This window comes from Nelusetta ayraudi, unplaced genomic scaffold (assembly GCF_046127955.1).
Source record: "Nelusetta ayraudi isolate G7.1 ecotype Tasmania unplaced genomic scaffold, CSIRO-AGI_Nayr_v1 ptg000076l, whole genome shotgun sequence".
NCBI lineage: Eukaryota > Metazoa > Chordata > Actinopteri > Tetraodontiformes > Monacanthidae > Nelusetta > Nelusetta ayraudi.
In genome coordinates, this window is record NW_027466126.1 from 659,641 (window position 1) to 687,254 (window position 27,614).

Sequence of the window (27,614 nt, forward strand, 5' to 3'; positions counted from 1 at the left end):
GTGGGAGGAATGCGGCTGCATTGGACTGCCGGGGGAACCTTATCAGTCGGCCACAGGAAAGTATGTGCAGGCCGCGATGCTTCGGCTGTTATAGCACAGCCTCTAGGTGCAACTTTCAAATGTGTTGCATTGGATTTGAAGCCTGGAGTGCCGAGTGGAGACCCAGGCCACTGCCCACGCGCACGTTTGACTCTGAACTGCATGCTGACATTTAAAATGCGCGAGTGGCCCATTTTTTTTTTTTTGGAAGGCAAAAAATCTCCAGGTTGTGGACCTTTGATCGATCGCGTAGTCCAGGTTGTGTGAAACGCGATCGGCCGACAGAATCAGAAACAGAATCTGAAAGGTTAACTTGACGACTCATATAAAAAGAAAATCTTATTTTATCCTCTCCCGTTGGAAAATAACAGCAGTTGTTGGTAGCACTTGTAGGTGCTAGGGGTATCTTGCCAGCCAGGCAACCATAAGTTATGTAGTTCGGCACCGGGCCAGATGAGGGCGTTGTATGGCTGCCAGTCTTTCTGCGAAGGAAGAAATGAGTTTTGAAACTGAATCCCTTTTCTGGATAAAATCAATTTTACTTTTGCTTTAAAATCTCAACCGCCGTGCAGGGTTTTTGCTGGGGGGCAGAGAAGCACCAGGTGTCTGGTTCAGTAAAAGCATTTCAGGGCTGATAAAAATCAAACGGGGACGTGGCCCATCCACAGGCGACACCTTCGCCCTGCGTGTTTACAGCTTGCCAAGAACAATCAATCGCGCCTGTGAAAGGCGCTGCCTCTGAACTGTACACGCAGAGGCCAGCGCTGGAACCAACCTCAAATTCCCCCGGAATATCTACAGGATCTACTGTGGGCTGGGGGGGTTAAATAGCCATCCGAATTAAATCTGGACGTTGCAACTGCTGGAGTGAAAAATCAATGAAAACTGCCACCGCTGCAAATTCTAATACCCCCTCCTCGCCCTCCCCGTATGATGGTGAAAGGAAAATGAATGGGGCACGATAATTGTTTTGCACACTGAACAATATGGCTCGGTGTAGTGGTGCGTGTAGCCACAACCGGGCCATAAATCCACACTATACCTGGATCCAATTCTGCCTAATGCCTCAGAACTAATTCAAATGAGGATGAGCAGAGCTGTGCGACGCTGTGATTACCGAGAGTTGAGAAATGTGGGGGCGAAAATGGCAAAGCGCGGCTTACTGCTAATTTTTTTTTTTTTTTTTTTATCCAATGGACACTGTAGCTGTTCAAAGGACCTGTCCAGGCAAACATTGGAAGGGAAACTATAACAATTGGAAAAGTCATATTGCTTTGTAAAAAAAAAAGATTTTTATTGGTAAAAAGAGATAAGCCAAACACGCATCAGCCCATTTGTAGTGTTACTGCCTCGATGCCAGTCGCAGCAATAACTCAACTTTGGAATTTGGACTTCGCTTCCACTCAGCTTTGCACGCTATCGTGCCAGAACAACCTTTTTTTTTTTTTTTTTTTTTTTTCGGGAAAGAGAGCCGGAGAGAGAGGAAGATGCCCTTCTTCTCCCCAATTTTTTTTTTTTCTCGCATGGGTTGCCACAGACCGGCCATCTGCTCACCGGCTGTATATTTCAGTGCGTTCGGTTGAAGAAATACACGGCACATTGTCCACGTCCAAAGAGATGAAACCATCTGTCTGACGCGGGAGTTGGACAAAGCCAAACTGTCGGGCATTTGACTCGGAACTTATTTCACCACTGGTTTGTCCTACCGTGTGCGCCATATGTCCTCCTCGCTTTCACACACACACACACACACACACACACACACACACACACACACACACACACACACACACACATAGTATTTGTCTCAGAGGACGATGGGGAAAGACCTGCTTCCTCCATGAATCAATAAGTGTTTAGATGTGATTCAGAGGTGAGCAGGAAGGATGGATGGATTCAAGGAGGATGGAAGTGGTCTGTTCATGTGTGTGTGTGTGTGTGTGTGTGGGCATGTGAATTAGAAGGTGGGCGGCGACAAAGAGCTCCAGAGGAGCGGCGGCGGCGGCAGCAGCGGTGGCGGTGAGTTGTCGCCGTCCCAAGGACAAGGAGACCGAGGTTATATTTATTGATCACGCCACAGCCGTGTGGAGGGCACACGTGTGCATGGCGGCGTGTGCCGCAGCAGAAGTAAATTACAGGCCGGCGGCGGCTGTTACCGGCTCATTGTGAGGCGGCGAAGGACTCCCGGCCGAGCCTCCGCAGTTCATTCGGGGGCCTTTTGGCTCGACGGGGCCTCTGAGCTGACGCAGCGCGCAAAAAAAAAAAAAAAACCCTTGAGTGGCGGATTGCCGACGCGGATGCGGGCCGGCCAGACTTCCACTGGCGTCACGTCTCCTCACAGCGCCGCGTGAGTCACCTGTGGTCTGTTTGATTGGAGCAAAGAGAGAGAGAGAGAGAGAGAGCGAGACAGAGGCCTGATCACGTAGGAAGTGAAATTGTTAACGCTTGACTGGCGGGCGGGGAGAAAAACTGAGTAAGCTGCAGTAATGCAGTAGATGAGTAAACTGAGGGTCGCTGCTGTATAATTAGTTACATATGCATTTCTTTGGATGAGATTGGCATTGAATTTACACAGCTTGAATATATCTTTTACCTTCATTTCTTAAGGGAGAAACAGAGAATCGGACTCGAGTGGGAAAAGTCACGTTTTAAAGTCCAATATTATGCAAAATGATGCAGTGTTTCCTGGCCATATGTCACCAGCCTGATATATTTACGACAACCAAAATGAGAGGCGTCCACCCTTTACTTGTTTCCTTAAGCGTTTCTATTGTGATGTCACAAGGGGCACTGATCCCTCTCCCAGGTCACTAGACCACCTCCTTCCAAACATGTAGAAGGCCCAGCAGAGCGCCAGTATTTTTGCTTTGGTTTTTTTCCAGCTGATTCCCCCGAAGTGCAGGAAGGAAACGGAAGATCCTACATTTTTTTTTTTTTTTTGCATGGGAGCTTTGAGTGAAAAGCCTCATTGCCTCTCCATCTTTCTTAATATTTTGAAAGTGTTGCTGAAAAAGAGCCACTTAAAGGTCCGGACTGAGAAAGTGAAGCTCTCACAGCATTCTGGAGCAGTTTCGGTGCACTCTTCCCGTCCTCTTAGATCTTCCTTGCACCTTTTCTCTTGCACTTGTCCTCCACTCAGCTGTTTCCTGAGGTGGCAGAAGTTTCGCTGAAGCAATCAGCCTGCCCTTTGAATTCACTCCTACTGCTTATGCTGCCATGTAATTGGTCCGATATCATGAGTAAACTGGTCTTTGAAAGCTCCTTTATTTGCTCGGGTCATCATCACTGCATACAAGAAAGAAAATAAATAACACAGGGGAGGATCAAAACACTGATTTGACATCGTAAAGCAGAAAAAAAGAAGAGGTCAAACTTCAGATTCCAACGCTGCGAGGGAAGACGGCTGGTACATGTAGTCCTCCGCTGCAGCTCCAGTAGCAACAATTGTAATGCTAGATGCTGATATTGACTTGAAGGAGGCGGCATGATCGCATAAAGATGCCTTTCATACCATATTGAACTGTTTGCCCGAGAAGCTGCGCGGGAGTGTGTGGCGTGACCTTGGTGCTTGAAATGAGACCTTGGCTCTGGCAAGACCGGAGCGGCACGTGTACATTACCGAGGAGTCGGAGCGAGCCGGACGTGCGTCTGCGGATACGCAGGCTCTTCGCGTTGTTTCCCGTCGGCTCAAACTTGCCGTGCGTGGCTCTTCCCCCGGTCTGTCTGGGCATGTGCAGAGAGGCACTGCAGTGCCGCACCGTGAGGGAGGCAGAGAGGAGTTTGACAGCACGGAGTGCAGCTCCCTCCCCGCAATGGTCCTGTTGCCATCCCGTGAGTGGGGGGGGGGAGGAATAAAAAGCATTTAGGGGAAATAAAAGACTGCTGCATTGTCCGTGCGTGTGTGTGTGCGTGTGTGTGTGTGTGTGTGTGTGTGTGTGTGTGTGTGTGTGTGCGTGCGCGCTGCAGCAGAGCAGTACATTACAGAGCATGTAAAGGTTAATGCCAATGTCAGTATGATTTTTTTCTTTGGCCCTGTTTGAGAGGAGAGTTTAGTGGGCGACCTCCTCTCCATCTCCTGCCCTCCGTTCGATCAGATCTCATTTCTGGGTCCGTTTGTTCCATTGCGGGCGCCGATTCTTTTTCTCTGCAGAGGATGGAAAAAAAAAAAAGTGCAGATACGCAATGATCGCACGGAGCTGAGGTGAATTCTAGCCTCACGGGATTAGTTGTCAAAAAACATGCCGCCGCACCATCCCCATGTTTGGAAAACAGCCCTTTATGACATCACTGAGGGTGCGTTCTAGCACCGAGTTGAAAGTTAAGCAAGAAAAAGAAGTCATGGGTGGGCTTGTCTCATTTAACGACAAATTAAAGATGCATACTGTGGGAAAAGGTCCATGATTTCCCGGGACGCCTTCAAAGTACAAGAACAGTTTTGCATCACGGGACCTCTTTAAGTTTTTATTTGTCCCCAGCAGAATGACTGACTCGTTGATTAAAGACACGGTGAGACTAATTCATTTAGAGGCGTTCAGTTCAATTAATAACATGGAGGAACGTTTATAAGTTATTGCTTTGTTGTTATTTTCCAGCAATTGATGACGAGGCGAGACATGATTGCATAAATCAAAAAGATAATTAACTTGTATCTCTAAGGCAGGAGGATGTGGCCAGAAATCACAGCGAGGTTATCAGGCCCTGTGGCTTTAATACGTTATCATCCGGCAACATTAATTGGCTGTTTGTGCTGTTGTAGGCACGATCCCTTTTGTTTTGTTCCCCCTCCTCCCCGCCCCCCCCGTCGCCCTCACCTCCCCATCTCCCCCAACCCCTTCTGCCTCTCGGGTTGCTGAGGCATCAGAACAGGTGGAACATAAATGGCACAGCGTGCGCGCCTCGGAGTCGTGACGCACCCTGGTATTTCTAAAAGCTGTCATCCATTTTGTGGGCAATGATGACGATAGTGGCGAGAGAGGGAGGGAGAGAGAGGGAGGGAGAGGGAGGGATGGAGAGAGAAAGCGGGAGGCGGCGGAGTGAGATATCTTGGGTAAAAGGGCCATCAAGTGGACGGATGTGGAAGTGCAGCCTGGGTTTCTTGGCTTCTCTGACTCACTCTTCGAGGCCCCCGGGTGTCCGCTTGACGAGAAACATGAAGTGTTGCTGAAGTCGGCCGCGTATCAACACATAGGCGGCGGGCATTTTGACCGGCGGCCTCCCGTTTCTGAATACAGTTAAGTCATACCTGGCCTGACCCCGGGTATTGAAAAGCGGCTGTAAGCCACACCGCCGTCGTCCTGTTTCAGGCCTTGGTATCGTTTACAGGCCCGTCCGCCGCCGGCTCTGCTATCCAGCCAGCTGTAACGCCACACTGCATTCCTGAGAAACCCAAGAAGTCTGCGCGCTGCCCGCGGAGGTCAGGCAGCGGGCAGCAGCTGCCCCTCCGTACCACCCCCGACCCCCCCCCTCCCCGCCGAACAAAAGTCACCTGCGTGACATCACGAACCGCCGCTGCCCGTCGATGGAGACGGCCGCAGCCACGGCGTCGGGTTACAGGAGGGTGATATTTTCTACCTGCTGTTATAAATAGCCTCACGCGCCGCTACGGAAGGTTTTCTAAATCCACCGGGTTTTGTTTCGGAACCGAGAATGGGCCGAGGTCTTTGTCTGTCGCATTCAAACCCAGCCGTTCTGATTCCTTGACTGCTGGCAGGTGACAGCGAAGGCCTTTCTTCACAGTGCTGGAGTTGAGCAGCAACAATCACCTCGTCCGCAAAGAGAAATCAGTCTGTGCCATTTCCTCTTCTTATCATGAGAAAAACAACAACCAATTTCAATTACAGATGCTTGCGGCACTGGCTTCCTGCCATTATCTCACCTAACAATGTGCTGATTGGTTGGTGGAACAGGAGCGGCTGAAAAGGCAAGATGGCTGTGAGAGACTTCACAGTTCCAGATCCAGCGGTGACACAACATTTAAATGGCTTGAAACATTAGATTCGTGTCAGGTTTAAAGTATATTTTTGGAGGTGTTTTCAGGTTTAACTGTTGTCGTGCACACAGCAAGGACAAAAAAACAAAACAAATGGGTTTGCGCACCGTACGGTGAATCACAACGTCCTGCAAATCTCAAGTTATTATTTCCCCCCCCGCAAGACACAGGGCTAAATTAATTCACAAACTCTTGCTGTTCTCAGCCCACATTGTTTTGCTTTGTTTGTGATGACATTTTGCACCGCAAATCCCCCAGTGTTTTCACTCAGTTTAATCCCCATGTGCTTATGCAGAAACTTAAGGAAAGCTGCCTTAAGTAGGATTTAAACTGCCCTACGGAGGATTTGAGTTGAGTTATTACAAGTCGGTGCTGGAGTATCTGTGACTGAGGAGTTTAACTTGCTAAATTTGTTGTCGAGTGTGCTGACTAATAAATCACTTGCACTGCAATTGCTTTATCAATGTAAATGAAATGATCATGATCAGGTTGACGTTAAGATACATCTAAAAAGAATTTGCTGGGTTAGTCAGTGTCATCCGATGACCATTAATGTTCTATCCTGGAGAACTCTATCTGTAAACACATTAACAACTGTGTTTTTGCAATGCATGACTTAATGCTTAATGTGTGTTGTGAGTTCAGAGATCCAGCAGTCCGGTTGGCTGAATAACCTGCTGCATAACCTGGGCATCAGTCAACAGATTCCATCTGAGCAGGAGCAATTTGATTTTAATCCTTGCTTTCTGATGTTCCGCTCAACTCTGGGTTGGTTCTTGTTCTGGGTGCAATACAACCGCTTATTCAGGAGGCATATGTCAGAATAAGCAATCACTGGGTCTGTTCTTCATGGGGCCAAACCTGCTTGCTTTTTATGGCCAAACGCACACAACACAACAGTTATATCTATTTATGACGTCATGTTGTGGGTATATTATGTATTCCAGATAATCTTTGTGACCATTATAAATTCACACTAGCCCTCAAGGAGTTTTTTGTTTTTTTTTTCCTATTGCGGCCACGCGGTGGCAGCAAAGACGAGGACGCCAGGACGTGTTGGTTCCATACGAGGCAAAATGCGCCCGTGTAACGCATGCTCACGTCACCTGTGGGGGGAGAAGAAGAAGAAAAAAAAAGTTCATTTTACGCGTGAAACAGTTCTATGTATATTTGGCACATGAAGTACACGTTAAGTGCGCGCGCAATACCCGCCATTTACGCGCAGACGTATGAGAACGATGAGACGAACGTAAACGGACGAAAGGCATATAACTACTGTACACCCGTCCGAGCCTTCCAGCCAGGAAGTCCGCGGGAGGTGAGGCCGGCGGGCGTGAGTCGGCGTCGCCAGCTGACTGTCGCGAGCTCCGAGCGGTGGGAGGGTCCGCGGCGCGAACAGCCTCTCGCTCTCGGCCGTGATGGTGCTGCAGTCAGACGCTCTCCGGCACCGGTGTGTGGATTACTGACAGCGCTCAGGTGACCGCTGCTGCTGCTGCTGCTGCTGCAGAGGATGATGATGGTGATGATGGTGGTGAAGATGATACTCAAGCGCCCCAGCTGCACCACGCTCCTACTCGTCGTCACCTACACGTGCTTCCCGGGGACTTCAGCGTGGTCGTACCAAAAGGAGGACGCCAGTGGCGGGTAACTGAACGACACATTGAAAAGAAATAAAGAAGAAGAAGAAGAAAAAAAAAAAGAGGAATAACTATAATTTGAAAAAAAGAAGGGAAAATAAGTTCTTCCTGTTGAGTGGCTGCACGTGTTGTGTTCCCACAGCGAGGAGTGCTCCGAAAATAACATTTCCACCACCAAGTACCCCTGCGTCAAGTCCACTGGAGAGGTGACGACGTGTTACAGGTAGAGTGCGCGGGCCAGTTGCCTGCTGTTTGAATTGCGACAGTTAAGTGGCTGTGTGATCGATTGGACACGAGGAGCTTCGTGTTACTGTAGAGGTGGGCTGTTGAGTCTTAAGCATGATGTTTTACTTTTTTCTTTCTTTTTTTTTTAATGCCTATTTGATTTAAACTTTTTGGACAAAACTGAACCAGTTTAAGTGAGAGCTTCTGATGCAGGATTACTGACTAGTAACTGCTGAATCTGGTTTTAGTTCTAGTGTATTGTTATAGCGTTGCTGAAACTGTGAATCATAATAAAAAAAATAATAAAAAAGATCTAATAAGTGAATAATGACAGTCAGAAAATAGTTTTAAAGAAAAACGACAGCCTGCTGCCAAGTGAAGTCGGAGTGTTTTGAGAAGAGACATTAGAAAAACTCCAATGATAATACCCAGCCCTGTATTGAACTTCACTTCACTTTGGCCACAGTTGTGCTTCAGGAAGCAAAAGATAGTGTGCAGTGAAAATCACAGTGCTGCATTGGCCTCCAATGGCTCCAATTTTACATGTCTAGTTTCCATTTGACAGTGCTTGTTACTTGAATATGGTTTCAACACGACCAGGCAGCTGTTTATCACACGTTAAAATATATATAATTGCAATGTCATTCCTCAATCATTACGAACCAAAATTAATCTATATATCCTGATAATGGTCTAAATCGGGTTAAGATGGGCCCACTTTGAGTGATTTGATTTTGTTCCTCATGTCAGGCCTATTAAAGCTTCATAGCATCGCAGGTCTTCAGATTGAAGTGTAAAGTTCTGAGTCAGGCTTTAATTGTGACAGAGCACAGGCAGAGCGGACACAGTGGTGCCTCTCACTGCAAAACACTTGACAGAGGCGCCAGAATAAGTTGTTAGAACCTAATCCATCTTCATTGTATGGGGCCAACTCGTATACATGGAATTTTGGGGGGCAAAATGTCCAAAGTGACTTTATTCAAAAGTGTGACATGCATTAGAAGCATATGATGTGTGTATAATTAGTGCTTAAACTAAATCATGAAAACTATTCCAGAGACCAAATTTAAGCTTCATCTTGTGACACAAAGTTCTTGATTCATAGCATCTTTATTTCTGTGTGCCCCCTTTTTCTCTTGAGAAAGCCTTAATAGATGTCAGATTGTTGTTAGATGTTCTCCTTGAGAGGTCTTCCAAATGCAGACTTTGGGGAGTTTTATCTCTGCATCACTTGATGGACTGCTGGCTGCGATTCAGGCAAACAGTGACATCCCATTTGATCTTCACATCTCAAACACATTCTTAAAATAATTCTGTTGTTTTATGGTTATTGGCCGCAGAGTTGTTTCCCACTGTGTTTATTTAAAGAAGAAGACAAAGTGTTTGAACATCGAGCCAGCGTAACGCATGCGTAGTGAATTTTCGTTCACCTGCACTGCATGAGGGGACGACCGCCAGCAGTTTAAAATGCAAATGAGTTTATTGCAGTGCCAGGTATTCAGGGCAATGATCTGAAATTGATAAAAATGAATGGACCGATTGCAGTATGGGTCAGTCGTAATTGCTACTTGGCCGAACATCAATCAGCAGATGAAAGGAGCTTTTTAAGTTGCCAAAAGAAAAATTAGGCTTCAAGACATTTCATTCAGCCGTGTGCAGATTATCAGAATCTCTGCGCAACCTAGAACTTCATATGAACTTTTTGACTCAGTTGTGCTCGTAAACAGATCTGCGTTAGCCAAGTCTTTTTTTTTTTTTCTCTCTCTTTTTTTTTGCCTTCATTTGGATTTTTGGAAGAACAGTTTGTAACCCTAGAACCCCAACGGCTATGTTTCACAGATGTTAGAAGGGCTCGAGTTCGCAAACTTACCTCTGATACCAGAATAATGTTTGGTCAGCAGACAGTCTCGTCGACACGGCGAGGAAATGTTGGTTGTATTTCTGAGCCCACTTCTGGTTCTCAGTCCCATGAGTGTGTATGTTTTTATTGTATGGCCGGCAATACAATAATTCTCTGAGCGCCGCTCCATGATGCTGACGCTGAGGGGTCTCCATACACTCGCAAAGAGAGCATGCTGGTTTATCAGCGCAGCCTGAACAGGGAGAGTTGGACCGAGGACATCGCTGACAGCCTGAACTGAACTTGATGCAGTGTTGTTCCGACCTCCCGAGGTCACTCCGGTCTTTTTTCTTTCTTTTTCTTCGCCGAGCTGATTCCCGTCTCATCAAGGCCTCATCGGGTTCCGCTACCAAGTGTCCCTGCTGACACTGTTTCTACCAGGTGTAACTGTCTGGTGAACAACTTCAGCGACAAAGCCAATCCATTTGCAGTTGGTACCTGGCTTGGAGAAATGAAGACGGTCACCACATATTCCGACATCAGTGGAGAAACATCATGTCCACGTGTCCTGAAGATGCAGCTGTCGACTTGTCTTGACACGGTGACGCTAACTCTCAGTCAGAATATCCAAATGATTCAAAAATGTCACCAACCAAAATCCCAAAAGTGATGCGTACCACAGGGGTGAAATGCCATTTTTGGGGTGAACTGCCCCTTTAAAACAGCTGTTTAAAATCTCCCCCATATGCTCTTATGACTGCTGTGAAGTGGTCGAGATTGGAATTTCTAAAATACAAGAGCAGAACTTTTGCATTACATTCGCTTTTCTTCGGTTTTATTTGCTTCTCTTGCATGAATCATGTTGCGCGTTCAAATGAATTTGGCATTTTGAGAAGTGTGATTTGCTTTCTTTCTCCGAAGAATCGTCGGAAGTCGAGTCTGTGTAGTGAGGACGTTCGTAAGGCACAAACGGTTTGCACATAAAATGTCAACTAGGCTGTAAAAAGCTGGTAGTTTCACTTTTATGACACTTGGACCAAGTCAGGCTGGGCACTAATGGCGTCTTTAATCTAAGCTGGTGTAATTAGATGCTGGCTCTAGCCTGGTATTGCTGTTGGAAATGTAACACTTGCACATGCCAATACTCTAAAAACCTACTATGAGAGAGGAGGGTCACAGTATTATGAAACTCGTTGACCCCCTTTTGACCAAATGCATTCCACAATGCACGCAGTCCGAGACTTATCTTGCTGCATTCGTCTTATTGTGAAAAAGCACCAGGGGGAGACACCATGGGCCGAATGTCACAGTGCGAGAGAAATCCCAGTGCTTCGCTTGACTCAGTCCACATCCGTCTGCAAGTGGGATACATTTCTGCCTCCCACTAGCCGCACATGTCGCACTTGGATTCTCTTATTTGTGACACAATCTGCAACGTCTCAGTGTCTTGGCACGCTCTGGCTTCAAAATATACGCGTATGTCTCTATTTTCCTGTCGATTCAGGAGGAGGGGAAAGAAATACTTGGCTTATCGTAAGGTATGAAAGATCTTGCTTGGGTTTTGTTCCCGAGAGTTAAACATTTCACTGCAGATTGTGAAAGAAAATCCCTTATAAGTCTTTGGCCAGCGGTCACATTTCTAAGAATACGTTTTGTTTTTATTGCTCGTTTGTTCCTTCAAGAAGTACAAAATTTCCCACTTATTTCTGTCTTCTAAGGACGTCCGAGGCCGGAGCAAGTCTGCAGTCTGTTAAATATCACAGGACGGAGGAGACAATCTTATTTGTTTCTGTATTTTCCCGGACGACAAGCGAAAACAAGGCACGCTGCTTACACAGGGCCGGGTTGATTGTGTATACGCTCTCGGCGTCGCCGCCACACTCGGCGGAGGAAGAAATGCTTCTGTGGAAAAGAAGCAGAGCACATTCTCTCTCTCTGTCTCTCTCTCTCTATCTCTCTCTATCTCTCTGTCTCTCTCTCTCTGTCTCTCTGTCTCTCTTTCTCTTTCTCTCTCTCTCTATCTCTCTCTCTCTCTCTGTCTCTCTGTCTCTCTTTCTCTTTCTCTCTCTATCTCTCTCTATCTCTCTCTCTATCTCTCTCTCTGTCTCTCTCTCTATCTCTCTCTCTCTGTCTCTCTGTCTCTCTTTCTCTCTCTGTCTCTCTATCTCTGTCTCTCTCTCTCTTTCTCTTTCTCTCTCTATCTCTCTCTCTCTGTCTCTCTGTCTCTCTTTCTCTCTCTGTCTCTCTCTCTCTCTGTCTCTCTCTCTATCTCTATCTCTCTCTCTATCTCTATCTCTGTCTCTCTCTCTCTCTCTCTCTCTCTCTCCGCTTTAGGGCGGCAACAGTGAGGCGTAATGATTCTTGTGGCACGGAGCATTTTTTCTTTGCCACAAAGAAAAACCAAAAAAACGCCCTCCTCCACGTCATCCTCTACCCTGAGGAATTCCGAGGAAAATTCCGGTTTATGGCGTCAGTTGGGGAACTTCAACATTTCTTCAGCCCTCGTGTGTGACGTTGCAGCCAGGACACTTGGCTGAGCCAGACAGCGTTGTGTTCTGTTTTGTTTTTTTCGTTCCATAAACGATGTTGCAGATGTATTCCAGTGAAATGTATTTGAACTTTGCGGTGTTGCTTCCTTCTTCTTCTCTACTTTTGCTGCGTTATATTTTTTTTCCATCCGGCCCAGAAGTTGAGTCAAGAATCTGATGAATTTTCCATCCCAGCGCAACAGGCGGCTGGTTGATTTTTGTTGCTATGGAGATGCACAAGCTTTTTGTGGAAATGCCCCTTGGTTCCAGAATAATCATCACATTAAGTTGTTCACCTTATTATTGTTCGATTTGGCTTCGCGGCTGTGTTGTTTCCTCGGTTTTCGAAATCTGGTTTGCATCAGTTCTTAATGGACTTTGGAACGCCGTCTTGTTGGACTTTCCTCTCGCGAAGCGAATGGTTTTGCAGTGGTAGAAATGTACTTCTTCTTACCTTATTGTCGTCCCTTCAGTGATTTAAGAGCTGTTGGAGATGTGTGACTGGCGCAAGTCATGTTTTGTTCCTTGTACTATTACATTCCTGCGAAATTTAAATTGAAAAAAAAAAAACAAGGGGGAAAAAATGAGTGTAGATCCAATCTCATGGTCTTTTATAACAAAACACACACTTCAATTGTCAATCAAATATCTAATAGGTTGAGATTGCTTGAGATTTTTTTAATCTGAATGTCTGCTCATTCTCAAGCCATGGGTAAAATTTCACACTCTAATACAGAATAATGACGTATAATTATCAATGGATAAAAGGATGTTGAATGGAAGCTGCCAACAGACTGACAACCACATATGTAAACGTGATACAATATGATTAAAATGATTAGCCAGTCGCAGACATTTACACATAGGTTCCTATGACATAAAAATGGCCTTATTGTCCCCTTCATGTGCGATGAGAAACGGAGGATGCTCAAACTGATCTTGTCATGTCACGTCCTGTCTTGTCTTTTTTTTTTTTTTTTTTCGCACTAAGAGGATCAGCAACCGCACAGTTGGTGTGAATGAACCCTGGCAAACAGCTTGAGGGTAAACAGTCATTTTGTAAACTGTGAGATAATGGTCAAACCTGAAGGTCTCGACAATCGCAGCCAAAAAAGTAGGTGCGTTTTTCTTTTATATAAACCATACCTGAGACGACGACATTTGAGCATTGAAAATGCCACAGAAATAAAAAAATGTATATGTAACTTTTCCAAAGGAAAGTAGAAAAGGGCCGACCTGTTTCACAACAGACCCTCGGCTTAAAAGGGGCTTTACCGGAATCAACCGTAAGAGATTGCGGAATTCGATAGAGCTCCTGGAAATCTTGCCAATCAAAAATGCCTGAAATGATTTACAGGGTTTGGCACCCACACGCTGCCTTTCAAGACTGTGCAGTCAGATCTGAGAGAGGGGGGGGGGGGGTATGCAAAAAGGAAATATGAATCATTGAGCAACTCACACACACGCACAAAAAGCCAACACACAACTATTTATTTGCTCAGCGCATGTCCTAATGAGCGACTCAATCGTCGTGACGACGTCCCAACCGGGGTCCTCGCGATCACGCCAGCCGTCCCGTTGAGGAAGTGAGACGCCGACATGTGTTTTCCATCAGCGCTCAGACGGGAGATGCGTAACCTGTTAAGGAAAGCTGCATCGCAGATTGCAGACGGTGGATCTGGCGAGTTGGCATGAGGGCTCGTTCAACAATGGCTACGGCGGCTCAGTTAAGCATCACAGGTATTTGAAGGTGAAGCGGAGGTCGGCCGGCCGGATTCGCTCAATGGTCCGAGTCTGTCTGAATAAAACACCTCATAGATCTGCAGTTTAAATAACTGTATCCCTCGTTATGTGTAACATGGTTAAAATATAGTACTTTTTACTAACTTACACACCTGATAGATTATTAACAATTATCACAATTTTCAGCACGTGGATTGAATTTTTTGATTTCTTGCAGATTTTGTAGGAAAGTCCTCTAAGTTTGCTGTGTTGCAACAACAAGTCTGAGGCAAATGATTCATTATTTTTTCCTAAATTCCAAATTTCCAAAATATCTGACTTGTAAACCTGTACTGTTCCTGTTTACTGGCAATGTCATGAGAGTAGTTATTTTAAAGTGTATTTTTCTCATGAACTAATGTTTTTGCACCATGGACCCAAAAATCTGACACTTCAGTGTCCACAGATCCGTCTTGATTTGGCGCAGAAATAAAATAAGGAGTCGTGACTAATGTGCAAGTGTTACTGCACTGCCAATAAACCGGTCCAAGGTAAACACACTGGCTTAATGTAGCAGATAGTTCACTGGATTCCTGAATACCAGCATCTCAACATACACTGTTCTGAAATAAGTTTACCATCTGACCTTTTTGTGGGAAAATTAGAATAAATTGACCCCAATTATCCATTTTAATTTATTTAAACTGCATGGGAGCTCTTGGTATGATTTATTTTCATGCCATAGATTTTGCTAAACGCATGCGTTTGCACTAAGTGGTTTAGCCTTTGATGTTGTTGCCGCTGCTAAGATGACGGCATGTGCAGCGTAGCAACAAAAAATAAATATGGCAGCCTGACTTTTAATGGAGCCGCAACAGATTTATGTCTTGAGTTCCTGCTGCAGGTCTTGTCATTAACAGCTCAGTGGCCTGTAAGTTCTGCAACGTTTTACTGTCTAATACTCCAAAACAGTGCATGGACATCTGAACATTGAATTTACAATAAACATCCCAGTTAGCACCACCACAATCCATGCATCACATCTCCTCGCCCCCCCCCCCCCCCAATCTGATGTTGCGCATCCAAAAAAAAATCCAATTTTTGTTGCCTTTGGCTGATGTCCATTCAACCATCTGTTTCATTTCATGGAGATCTGTGGTGAGGTCACTCCTAGGTCCTCCTTTCGAGATGTGATGATACGTAAACCACAGACTGCACCCCCACCCCACTTTACCTTTTGTACTTCTGCTTTGTGTATTTAAAAAAGTGTCTAGCTGCATTTTAAATTACTGATTTATGGATACCAGGGGGAAAAAAACAATAAGAATAATGGTGCGTAATTATGAGGCATTAGTGAGCCTGCTGAAGTTTTTATTTACCCACCAGGACCTTGACATCCTGCAAGTGTGCCTGCCATTAGTCAAAGATTTCTTCCCTCATTCTCAACTTCACTTCAGCTTTTCGAAAAGCGTTATTCCAGGATGTTGTTTTTCCAATGGCGGAGCGGCTACGGAGTTGGTAAATAACTGGATTAAGCGGTTCTTTGTCGTTCTCCCTAGTAGAAATCGCAGGCTTACAGTCACTCGGTCGGTGTTTTTAAGAGGATAAGTAGTGGCTGGCTGATTTCCAGAGGAATGGTTCGAGTTAGAAACACACAGGAGGGCCCTGACCCGATGGCGGAGAAATGTTAAGAGGCCGCAGACAGGCACGCTCCCAGATCGTTTCCACAAGTGCCGCTATCAGTGACATCACGCAGGCGTCCGCTCACCTTTTCCAGTCAGTTTCCATATTTGAAAAAAGGAATACGGAAAAATAGCTTTCGTCACCCCAACGGGGCCAATCTGATTCCATACTAGGTGGTTTGACATTGTTTCACATGCAGTTGGCATCAAATCCAATTTGCCTCTCGGTGAACTACTGAGGATATACAATAAAGAGGCAGAGGCTCACGCTGCCTCAGTTAAAACCCGCCGGTGCTATTTAAGCCGTGGTTGTCCAGTAAATCCAAGCCAAGCTGCCTTTCTGGAGCGAACAAGAAAAAAATTGACAGTTTTATTGAATTATGTAGCTGTTGCCAGCGCAGCAGGAGGGCTGGATATGCACGACATAGCTGCTGTAGATCTGATTTGAAGTCTCAATTCATTTCCTGCTACACCGAATCTTGAGTAGTGCAATGTTTCACCAGTATTTTGTTTCACGTCGAGCAGTTTGACAACAGCTTGTGTTGCGATTTACAACACGAACAAAACAAAACAAAAATGGAAGTTTTTTTTTTGTTTTTTTATTAGGTTCTGCTATGTCAAGTCTTCAATTTCCCTGTTTATGTGGATTTTTAAGCCGTTATTTTCCACCTTAGTGAATCTTTTTATGGTTAATGGGTCAGAACTGGTCACTTCACTGTAGCCCCTGTATACGAACAGAAAATCATTGTCTGAATGGAATTAGCAGGCTAGTAATATTTCTATTTACAGCCACAGTTGAGGAGATTTCCATCGTTCCCCCCCGCCCCCTTTTTCTTTTTAGCTTCTGTGTGAAGCCTCGTTCTGCACAGGGCAAACGTTCCATAGCCCACTCTTATAAAGGGGCGGCGAACATTAAGGTTATTTTCTCAAAAATTGACTTCTGCACATGAATCAGACTTTGAAGTTTGCCGAGTTACTGTATATTTACATTGTGGAGGTGTTGCGCCAGTACAAGCTTTCTCTCTTAAACAGCTGAGTTGTTTTTGGACCTCTCACTCTGTGAAATGTCCCTTTAGTCTCCATGCTGAGTTATGCTGCAAAGTGCTCTGGGGGTTAAAGCGCTCCAATTGTTTTTCCGCATTGGTACTTATGCAACAGAAAGTTATCAACTTTTGGGGGGAAAAAACCCTAATACATGTACACTACATACTTCATTCCGTTTACTAACGAATGCCTGTAATTACATGATAATTGCTGACAGTAACAGGACATGATCTGGAGTGGGTGAAGTAACGTTAATGCGTTTCAAAGAGGAATGCGAAGTGCATTAGGAATGACGACTGCGGGGCTGCCAGCACGGAGAAAATTCTGGCCCTCAAAAGATCCCCGATGTCCGATTGAGTCCTCAGCGAGAGCAGTATTTTTAGCAGACAAGATGACCTCTCCAAAAGTGTGTTTTCTTGTCAGCAAGGAGGTTTGGAAAACACGGCGAGGTATCCAGGCACTACACCCCCCCACCCCCAAACCGCTTACCCCCTACGTGCTATAGGAAAAGTTGTTTTTGGGAAATATCATCGGCAGAAGTAACTGTCACCGCTAATTTACTACAGCCACGCAGATCTGAAATAACTTATGTCTCCCTTTGCTAATGTTATCTCCTGTGTGTCTTAACGACCAGTGTGGAGGTGCAATGACATAACTTCAGAATGCTCTTCAAATGTCCATGTCCCAGGAGGCCTGAGAAATGAAATTGTTGCCTTTTCTTACACTATTCATAAATCTGAAAAAAATAATGTCCTTACTTCCTCTTGTTTCCCGGTGGCCAGAAATTGAAATAGGATTCAGTTGACGCGTGAGGCTGAAGTTGCTTGATAGTGACATTAATTGTGTGTGTAGGTGGCGGGGGGACGTATCACTCCGCAGGAAGAGGTAGCTGCAAGGAACTTTCTTCATCAGAAATCATTTGCCAGCTGGTGTCACTGTGGAGATGCTGGCCGGATGGAGCGCCGACCCCCTGCAGAGCTCAGGAGCTTACAGAAGACACGAAAAGACATCTCGCCGAGTGGCTTGTTATTGTGTTGTACTGTCCAGATTTCTGCTTATGGATTCGATACTGGCAGCCGAGAAGAGACGGAACGTTGAGTGAGTGCAGGCTGCATCTGGAGCAGCCGAGGAGGTGGAGAAACAGCTGAGACGAGACATGGGAGAATTACTGAGAAAAATAAATAAATAAATGAATGAATGAATAAATAATTCAAAGCACGGTTGTTGTTCACGAGGAAGCGTCTGGTGAGCATGTGACTCAGAGCAAACACTACGACTTGTCTTATCAAAGTCACAACTTGGCTGGAGGGAGATGGTAACTTCAGTAGAAAATTTGATTGTAATGGCCGCGTGTGTATTTTTTTAAATGCCAGTTGCAATTCAATTTCACTCTAGCTCTTCTAAAGGGGTGTTGTGTGTAGCCTGAGAGTCGGAGTTGTGTCTCTACACTTTGACAAACATCTCTTGGATGGAATGCAGACGTGTTATTGTATACGACTACCAGAAATGCTGAACAAACAAACATCTACCGAGCAGAATGGCTGGCCCATCTCACAGCCATGTGTGTGTATGTGTGTATTCGGGAGGCGGGGGGTGCGGGGGGGGGGGGGGTACTTCACTCTTGCTAGCTTCCCTTTAACACGTGGCGGTTTCTCATGTTGTCTCTGTGGCCGACTTCAAATTTCCGACGTTTCTGTCTTTGTGACGACAACCACGTTGGTTTGTGTACAATGTAAATTAGAAACCTTATAGTCGACCTCCAGGGTAACTGAGGTCACCATAATCCAGATCTACATTTCAAGGGAACCCCTTCTCCGCACCTTCTCCGCTCCCCCGCACCCTTCTCCTACCTCTGGTAAAATGATATGGCTCAATGACAACATGAAAGACGGGGGAAGTGCAGGTGGTAAAACAATCACTGGTGTCCCCAGTCTGAGCAAGTGCAGGCACCTCCTGTCAGTTTTGATCTCTCATGAGATGTCTCAAGTTCAAGTATCTCAAGTACGAGAAGTTATTTATGAAATGTTCGCGAAGATTATACAACCTGCAGCCAATGTCTACTCTTCCTCAGAGACCCTTAGTGCTGGATAGAATGAGAAATGTCGCAGTTGGTAAATGGACCGCACTTACATAGCGCTTTCCAGCACCATCAAGGTACCTTAAAGCGCTTTACAATGGCCTCTCATTCACCCATTCACTTATACTTATGGCTTATGCCATGCGAGGCCCTGCCAGCCCCATTGGGAGCAATTTAGGGTCAAGTGTCTTGCCCAAGGACACAACGACAGACTGGGATGGAGCCGATTTTGTACCGCCGACCTTTCGGTCATTAGACAACCTGCTCTGTCTCGCGAGCTACGGTCGCCCTCCCACAACGAGGTTGTGGGTTCAATTCCCACCCGGGGCATTGTGCCGTGTGGAGTTTGCATGTCCTCCCTGTGACTTTGTGCGTTTCCTCCAAAGACATGCACGATCGGCGATATTGTATAATATGGACCATTTCATGCAGAAATTAAAAAAGGGGACTATTCAAAGTTACATGAGCGCTTAATAAGCTGCAAATGGGTGCGACAGAAGGCGTTTTATTCATGGTGTCCTTTAGTATAAAAGGCATATTTTCATAAATGAGGCTCGAGGGCCTCATCGGCCATCGTGTGCATGTGATCGCTAGCGTGACTCTGCCAACTTTGTTCGTCAACGTTCTCACTCAAAAGTGCGATGGATGCATCTGAAGTCACCGTGTCTCCCCTCGCTGCTTCCCAACTCATGAATATAAATACTATCCACATGTGTTCTGAATTTGCGCTCGGATTAGCATGAAAGCGTTGACGCTCCAAGAGATTTGCATCGTGAGCCGCGGTTTATAAAAGGTGTTTAGGTGCGTGCGTCATCATCGCGATCGACGCTCATTCCATTTGCTGGACATTATATAAATGAGCCTCGAGCTTCATTTAGTCTGCCCGGAGTTTTGCAGCGTGAGCACTTTTGTTGAGCACTAAAACAACAAAGAAGCATTCATATATCTTGTAGTCGCAGCGTCTGCTTGTCTGCTACCGTGTAAAGAAAATGAAGTGCTGCGCTAAATTTGCAGATAAACTGGTGCGGCGGGCGTGGAGCCAGACGTCGCTGCCAGGTTTTGACTCAGCCATTGGTTTCAATGCAAAGAACTTAATCCGTCTCCATTTAAGGGCGAGTCGCCTGTGCACGTTAGATTGCATTTGGACGCAGCGCTGCAAGACCTGAAACGGTAACTTGGCCGTCATCATGGGAAAAAACAAAACGTTTTGCCTCTCACGTGCCGCTTGCAGAGGGGTCCATTCGGTCTTAAAGCTTTAATTGCCATGCTGAAGATTAATATAGCCAATTTCTAATCCACGCACGTTTACTTCATTAGATTTTGTCGTAATGAAGTAAGTGGCTAGTAAAGGGAAATAAACCGTGTTCTCCAATTTTGAGATTGCTTCTAACCGCAGGCTCATCTGCAGAATGAGTTGTGCAGAAAGTTGTGATGGGAGGAATTGTAAAGTTATGACTAACAAGGATTACTCTGAATAACAGGCGAGGGGAACGAAAAATGCAGTCACACACAACTTTAACACCAGATGGATCCAGTTTCCACGGGATGTTTTTGCCCCCTTTTTGGAGACGTATGCGGATGTTTGTTTTCTCACGATTGTCCCCGCCCCCCAGCCAACCATGGCCATTTTACTAAGCTGGTCTTTGTGACTTTGTGACTTTGGCCGTCACTGGGATGTTATGATGACATAAAACTGAGGGTCGCGTAAGAAGCTGTCTTCAGATCAGCCGTCTCCCACCCGCAAACAGCACTTTGCACGCAGCAATTTGGACACAAACGTACAATTTGACTATTAAGCGCAAAGACTGGAGCTCTTCTGCCATGGGGAGAACGAGTCCGCAGTTTTTCTCAATGTCGTGACTCATCTGGAGCAGAACACTTCAACATATTGAGATTAGTCAGCGTGCAAAGTGTGCCAACGTGTCGTACAGGGCGGTGTAGCTCCATCCACGCTCGCCTCTTTAAACAAGTGCACATGTGCTCAACATAAACAATAACACACCTAATCACATAATTACACCAATTCAGCGCCGCTAACACGCAAAACTTTGCTCGCGTCGTCTGACGCGCGCGCGTTTCGTATCATTCCCATCTCTATTGTTCTGGCCAAATGAGGCATTATCATTGCGAAAGGTGGGGGGGGGAGGGGGGGGTCGCACTCAGGCCATTTGGAGTCGCAGCGCCGGTGTACTGACTTTAATTAAAATCAACGTTTGCCAACAAACGGCAACATTTATTTTTTTTAAAAATGGCACGTTTGACATCAGAGTGAATGACGTGTGTGTATATCAGTCAACCCATTTTTTGTAATGACATTCAAACGGTGGATTAGACCTTGCTTATATTGGTACCACCAGTGTAGATCTGGCGTGTCGCGCGTTCATAATCTTTGTTGGGAGCCCCAAGTGCCGTGCGGTTAAAAGTCCGTTATGGAAATGTCAATATTCAGTTGTGTAAGCCAATTATTAATCTGCCTCTGCGGGAAAAAAAATGCCTCTAAATTTAGGGAGCTGTGGATGTCGAGCTCATCGAGTGAGAGTCAGAAATAGGCTTTGTTTCACCTGGATTGTATTTCTGCCGTGTTACTGCGAGAGGGCCGACACTGTGACCTTTTCCACACAGGCTATTGGATCCGTGGCCACGTTTGGAAGTAGGACAAGGAAAATCTTTGTGATGTAACACAACAGCACCGTGATGCACCTTCATTCTGTTCCAGGTCTCTGATGGACCGTGTCAGGCAGAGTTCCTGGAAATCAACCTAAGATGTCTGTTTAATTGTCTTCAGATATCAGAGCCGACTTTTATTACACTTCTCTCACATTTTCCCGCATGGTTTTCTCGTGTTCCTTCTGGAAAATGTGTTTCTACTTCCATAGAGAATTAGAGATCAGGCTGAAGCATCTCGCCTGTTATTAATGTGATCATTTCCTGTGACCTCTGTGAAAATTTTATTATTTTAAATTTCGATTTCAGTGGAATATATAATTAAAAAAATAAAACAGACAAGTTGCTTGTATGGGAAAAAGCATTGAAGAAATAATGAAATAATATACGCTGTGTGGTTTCATATTAACTTGGATGAATGTCGACATTTTCACAGGAAGGAATGTTGCAAGGGCTTCAAGTTTGTGCTCGGCCAGTGCATCCCTGAAGGTAAGCATATGTCTCACCATTTGTCATAGTTTTGGTTCTCTCTCTGAAAGGATTGTGCAAACTCTGCTTCCCTATTTTTTTTCCACTATCTCTCTGCACATACTTGACCTTGTGTGCCTGTAATCCATCTTCTTTTCAAAGTTCAAAATTTTTCATCATTATTGTTACCAATGCAGATTATGACGTGTGCGCTGGCGCCCCCTGTGAGCAGCAGTGCACGGACCACTTCGGCAGAGTGGTGTGCACCTGTTACCCTGGCTACCGCTACGACCGAGAGCGCCACCGTAGCCGGGAGAAGCCGTACTGCCTGGGTAGGAATGGGAGCGCTTGCATGTTACACTGCACTAATGTTGCTGTTGTTGTTGATGTGGCTCTCTTGTCGTCCTGTTTCTGCCTCCACAGACGTGGACGAGTGCGCCGACAGGAACGCCAGCGCCTGCGCTCAGATCTGCGTCAACTCGGTGGGGAGCTTCAGGTGCGAGTGCGAGAAGGGCTTCTTCCTGGAGAGAGACGGGAGAACCTGCACCAAGGGCGAGAGAGGTGAGAACCTGTCTCTCTTTTAACTCCCTTTTATGTTAACAATTAATCGATTAGCGATTAATCGTCAATTAAGAATTTAATCAATTAATCGTCGATTAAGAATTTAATCAATTGATCGTTGATTAAGAATTTATTGGATTAAATGAAATTAGTCACAGTTAATTGAACATTTCTTTACACGGGTGGTTAATAACATTATAACATGGTCATGATATACCTAGAACAAGTTACTTTTAAACAACTCTTTTAAATAAAAAGTTGAAATGTGACCTATTTGGTCACATTGGACCCTCAACATTATTTAAGGGTTAAGTAATGTGTTCCTTGCACATTTCTCATTGTGAAATTTAGGTTCTCTGGAAATCAATTAATCGTTAATCGATCGATTTGGTCAACTAACGATTAATGAATGAATTGATCATTTGCATCCTTAATTCAGAGGCACGCTGTCACGACTTGCAGCTGGCAGCCGTTAGCGAGCTCCTCCTGCACGTCGGAGGAGTTCTGCGTCTCCGGCATCGTGACTCCCAGCTCTGCTCTGTGACTTACCGGGTTCTGCAGAGAAAAGCCCGTCCCAGGCGGTCGGGCCCGAGACTGAGTTTTCGCCTTTGCAGCAGATTTGGCTGCCAATGGAGCGATCAGGGGCTGTAGATTTGCTACTTCCTCCCACGAGCTTCGTCCTCGCCGAGTGAGAATCTGCGCTGCAGGCGCTCACCTCGCGGCTTTATGTCCTGCTGCTTCAGAACCCGGTGGCCAGACACCTTCACCCGTCCGTTTAATGGTGCAGGACAGGGCCCACTGGGCCGTAGGCCAGCGGCAAATCAGGAACCCTCCCAGCGCAGCGCTTCTCGTGTTTATTTATCTGACTGAAGTGCGCCATATTTAATTGGTGTTGTTTTTAGCTCCAGCAGAGCCGGCAGTTTATCCTGAGGCTCACCCACCTCGACCCGACCACCTCAGTAGTGCAAGTCGAGGGTTCAAATTGAGCCGCAGCACAGAGGTCAATGAGGAGAAAGTGTTTTAGCTAATGCATTTTTTTTTTAAGGCCAGTAGTGAGTTTGTACCATGAAAGCTCCCATTAAAATTCACCCTTTGCCTGATGACGATGTTTTGTAAGCAGTCAGCCAGCCAGTGACGAGTGTATTTTCCAAGACACATTTCATAAGCAATTCCTAAGTTTTTCCTCATCCTTTTAAAAACACATGATAATTTCAGGCCAGCACGACGGCAACGTTTTGTTTTTTTTCTCTTTCCCCCCCAGCAGTGCATCTCTTTGACAAGTCTGACAATGTGATGAACGTTGGCACCTGCTCAGCCACGTGTGACGATTTGCTGCAGATCAAGGCGTCCGTCCTGCAGCTCAAACAGAAGGTGAAACACACACCGCTGTTTATTTCATAGATATGCACTTCAGTTTCAGCTCTTATCATGTAAAGTGATGTATTGTAATTCTTCTCGCTATCGCTCTGCTTCCCAGTAAGCGTGACTAAGCCAAATAAAAACATGTGCCAAAGAGATCGGTTTTGTTTTCACTGTCCACATTTTTCAGTGTAATCTCTGAGTTGCTGCCCATGTTTCAAATCAAAGTTGATATGACGTCAACATATCAGAGTAAGCAGCGTTGATTTGTTACCCCCTGAGTTTTTCTTTTCTTTTTCTGAGCATGTTACAACTTGTTTCCCAGTAAAATAAATGTCAACGCCTGTTAAACCTTTATAATCTCACGATATATTTTCGATAACCAGAGTTTTTTTTAATGCTTAAGTTGGGTTGAAAAGTGAAAGCTGTATTTCGCCGTGTGTGATCACATGCGTCTGGATGTATCCGAGCCTATTGACAGTGGCAGCGAACAGCTGCAGCGGTTACACGTCTTTTATGGCTTCCAGCTGCTGTGTTGTCCCGCTGCTCCCTTTATATTATACAGCTTTATTTTTGTTCTCCCGACTCCATAATATATTAAGAAATAAAATAAAAATACGACCTGCCCTCAACTTAGTCCCAGGATCGGTGTGACTCTCAAGCACCTGCGCTCGAGGTCACGGGCTGCAGTCATGCATAATGCTAACTGATCAATAGCTGACCTCTGACCTCGCTCCCTGTGTGTGTCTACAAGCCGTGCACCGCAGCAAGCCCCCCCCACCCCCGCCCGCCCTGACTGTCAGACCCGTATGATGTTGTGCAAACATCAAAGATGGGGTAGAAAAGTTTTGGCCAGGATGCCACTTAGCATCCAGAGCAGGAAATCTCCTCATCTCGCTGAATAATTCAGAGAAGTTCGCCCGGGCCTCCATCTGTCTGGATTAGATGTCGTAGCGCGCTGCAGATGTGAGATCTGCTTTCATCCTGCGCGCCGCGTGTCGCTCAAACGTACAATTATTACAATTACCCCCACATCATGCAGTTTTCTAATTTAATCCTTACATTTATTTATTTATGTATTTGTGGACTATTGAGGAGCAAAACTCTGCAGCTATGCCTTCGTGTAATTGACGCCATCTGGAACTGGACAATAAAACACTGCGTCTAACTCGTGTAGGATATATATGTATACATTGGGTCTGCTTTATATTTGATGTTTCAATAATTCATGCTTTTATGACTCTCTGACCTCAGACTTTTTTTTTTTTTTCATTTCTGCACTGTTCCAGATGGCCTTGCTGTCCAACGTTCCTGACGTTCCCGAGCAGATGACGGCCGACAAAATCCTCACATCAAGCCTTTTTATACCGGGCTCTCCGGGTCTCCCTGGTCCCCAAGGTGAGCCATTTTAACGTAAAGATAAGTGGGCAGTATTATCTTTAGACGAAATGTCTTATCAGAGGCGGCATATGATTAATAAGCCAACTGCCTTGCTAATTTTTATGCGATTTGACTCCTACCTGTCTGTTGTTGGTTGTGTTAGGAGAGCCGGGACCCGAGGGCCCGCCGGGAATGTCGGGTCCCCCCGGGCCTCCCGGTCCCAGGGGCTTCATGGGACCCATTGGACCAACACCAGACCTGTCCCACGTAAAACGAGGCCCCAGAGGAGCTGTGGTCAGTCCAAATATAATACATAAACACCTCATGGACATTTGGGTACTAGAAGCGTGTCGTAATTCACAAGCAAAATGAATGCAAACAAACAATAGTGCTGGTTGAGCTGCACATGAACCACATGATAGTATTTAACCATAAAATCTTAAAATCTGCATGCAATGAATTTTTCATTTTTAGCCATTTAATTAGAAATTGCTAATAAAAATAGTTTGTATTGTCAGCTGCACTATTTATCACAGACTGGTTTTGCTTGGTGAAGAAGAATCAATCACACACGGCAGCAGAGGACTGAATCCACTTATAGCTTCTTCTCCACACCGACCCCTTTTTAAACCCAAGCCGAGCTCAGTCTTGTCTGCAGGTGTGCAGGCATCATCGTGTCTTTCATATCTGGGACCTGAAACAAGAATGTTCAAGGTGATCATACATTCACAGATGCCCACTTTTTTCCAAAAGACTGGACTTTTTATTCACCACTGTCACTGATAAATTAGAGCAACTGAAAAAAAAAAGAGGAAAAAACAAAAGAAACCGGTTCAATCATTAGCTGCATCAAGTCAAATCGAAACCCCTCGAACCCTGCAGTGGTTTTAAGTTGAGCGAGTGGATGGAATGTTTCCCAAATAGATTTGAAGTGTCCCTCTGGGAAAGATCCTGCAGAGATCCTCCGTTAGACACTCTCAGAGCAGCCGATTAGATTCCTTTGCCGCTAGCTGAGGCCGTTGCTTTTGGCGCTCGGCTTCCTGCTAGCGTGAGTTGCAACACTTGAACCGTGCAACTTCATGCCAAACCCAATCAGGGGCCTTTAGTGCTGAACTCTGCCGGCCCTTTAAATGAGGAGATGTTGGCCACTTCTCATAAAAGTGTCCTCACTCTAAGGCTTAAACCTGATTTGATTGCCTATCAGGTTGTTTGTTCTTTGCTGAAAGCAGTTTTTCAGGGTGGATGAATGCGATGCGCTGTGTGAGTCACCGGCTTGGCACTGATCTGAGCCAACCTCAATGCCTTGACACTTCTTTTAATCATGATTATCCCGGAAAAGACATCAAGTGTTGAGCTGAACTGAAGGAAGGGAGCAACATTTGTTTTGTAAGTGTATTGCTCGGTGTTGAGGCACAACAGAGATGTTGTCTTTGAAATCTTGTCTTTTTGGTTCAGGTCGAAGTAGAGAAACACTCTTTTGGTTCTACTGTATGTCAAGCAAGAGAAATGTATAACATTTTATTATTTGCTTACCAGGGGCCTCCAGGAGCACCAGGGAAAGGCGGCCTCAAGGTAAAGTCTATAGCAGATTTGTCTGCTTATTTCTTTGCAATTGTTATTATTTCATTCATAACACCACTTCCCTTTGTCATCGTCGAACTGCTCTCGTCAAAAATAGTCAACGACCCTTTGCTTCTGTCAGAGACACGGTATCTGCGCTGGTGCACTTCAGCGCCAAACGTTTGGCCCGTCTGCCAACTCCGCAGCTCTCAAAAGAGATCTGTCAACAGAGAAATGGTCTCTCAACTGCACCAGGGTAAAAAAAAAAAAAAATAACAGGGAAAAAAACAAAATGCAAAGATGGTTCCAGGATTTTCACAAATCCTTTGCTGGCGTTTTTCCCCTGGAGCTGATTCAATATCTGCAAGCAGCCACAAGTCAGGAGAGGAAAACCGTTCAGGCCAAACTCATGCGATTTCAAAAAAGCAGCTCTGGAAGTTTGGTTTGCGCGGCTTTGTTTGTCGGTCGGTGGTTCTCTCCCATCGCTGTGGACACCAAACTACTGGCAGGCACCTGCGTTTGGACTGAGAGGTAGAAACTAAAGAGCGAGAGGTTGATGGCTAAAGATCAGAGCGGGGTTGACCTCATAGCCGTGCTGCTCTTGAATGCATAAACACATCTGAGTTAATTCCATCAGATGTTGAGCGAGAGGCTTAAACACGTTGATTTTCTGGAGAAGTTCTCGCCTGGTAATTGGACCAGGCCGCTCCACTGGAGTTCAGATCACGTGACACGGCTCTGGAGGTGGTTATTACTTTCAAGGACAACGTTTCACCCTGAATGAACCCTGGTGTTTGTGTGGATATTTTCTTGCTTGGGGGCGGCGCTCAAGCTGTTGT

General features: G+C 45.6%; 1 protein-coding gene across 6 annotated transcripts in view; it reads left to right on the top strand.

Annotated features, from left to right (window-relative positions):
* ccbe1 (collagen and calcium binding EGF domains 1) overlaps window positions 1-27,614 on the top strand; it is a 34,505-nt gene that overhangs the window by 3,081 nt on the left and 3,810 nt on the right. The window contains exons 1-9 of one of the 6 annotated variants that reach the window (XM_076043687.1): window positions 7,057-7,672; window positions 7,808-7,888; window positions 21,884-21,936; window positions 22,113-22,247; window positions 22,339-22,476; window positions 23,738-23,847; window positions 25,125-25,233; window positions 25,379-25,509; window positions 26,752-26,787. In XM_076043687.1, coding sequence (XP_075899802.1) covers window positions 7,539-7,672; window positions 7,808-7,888; window positions 21,884-21,936; window positions 22,113-22,247; window positions 22,339-22,476; window positions 23,738-23,847; window positions 25,125-25,233; window positions 25,379-25,509; window positions 26,752-26,787 — 927 coding nt within the window. In that variant the 5' untranslated portion in view covers window positions 7,057-7,538. Of the gene's footprint in view, window positions 1-7,056; window positions 7,673-7,807; window positions 7,889-21,883; window positions 21,937-22,112; window positions 22,248-22,338; window positions 22,477-23,737; window positions 23,848-25,124; window positions 25,234-25,378; window positions 25,510-26,751; window positions 26,788-27,614 lie in introns of those variants that run through there. The other 5 variants (XM_076043685.1, XM_076043684.1, XM_076043683.1 and 2 more) reach the window with 5 other exon arrangements.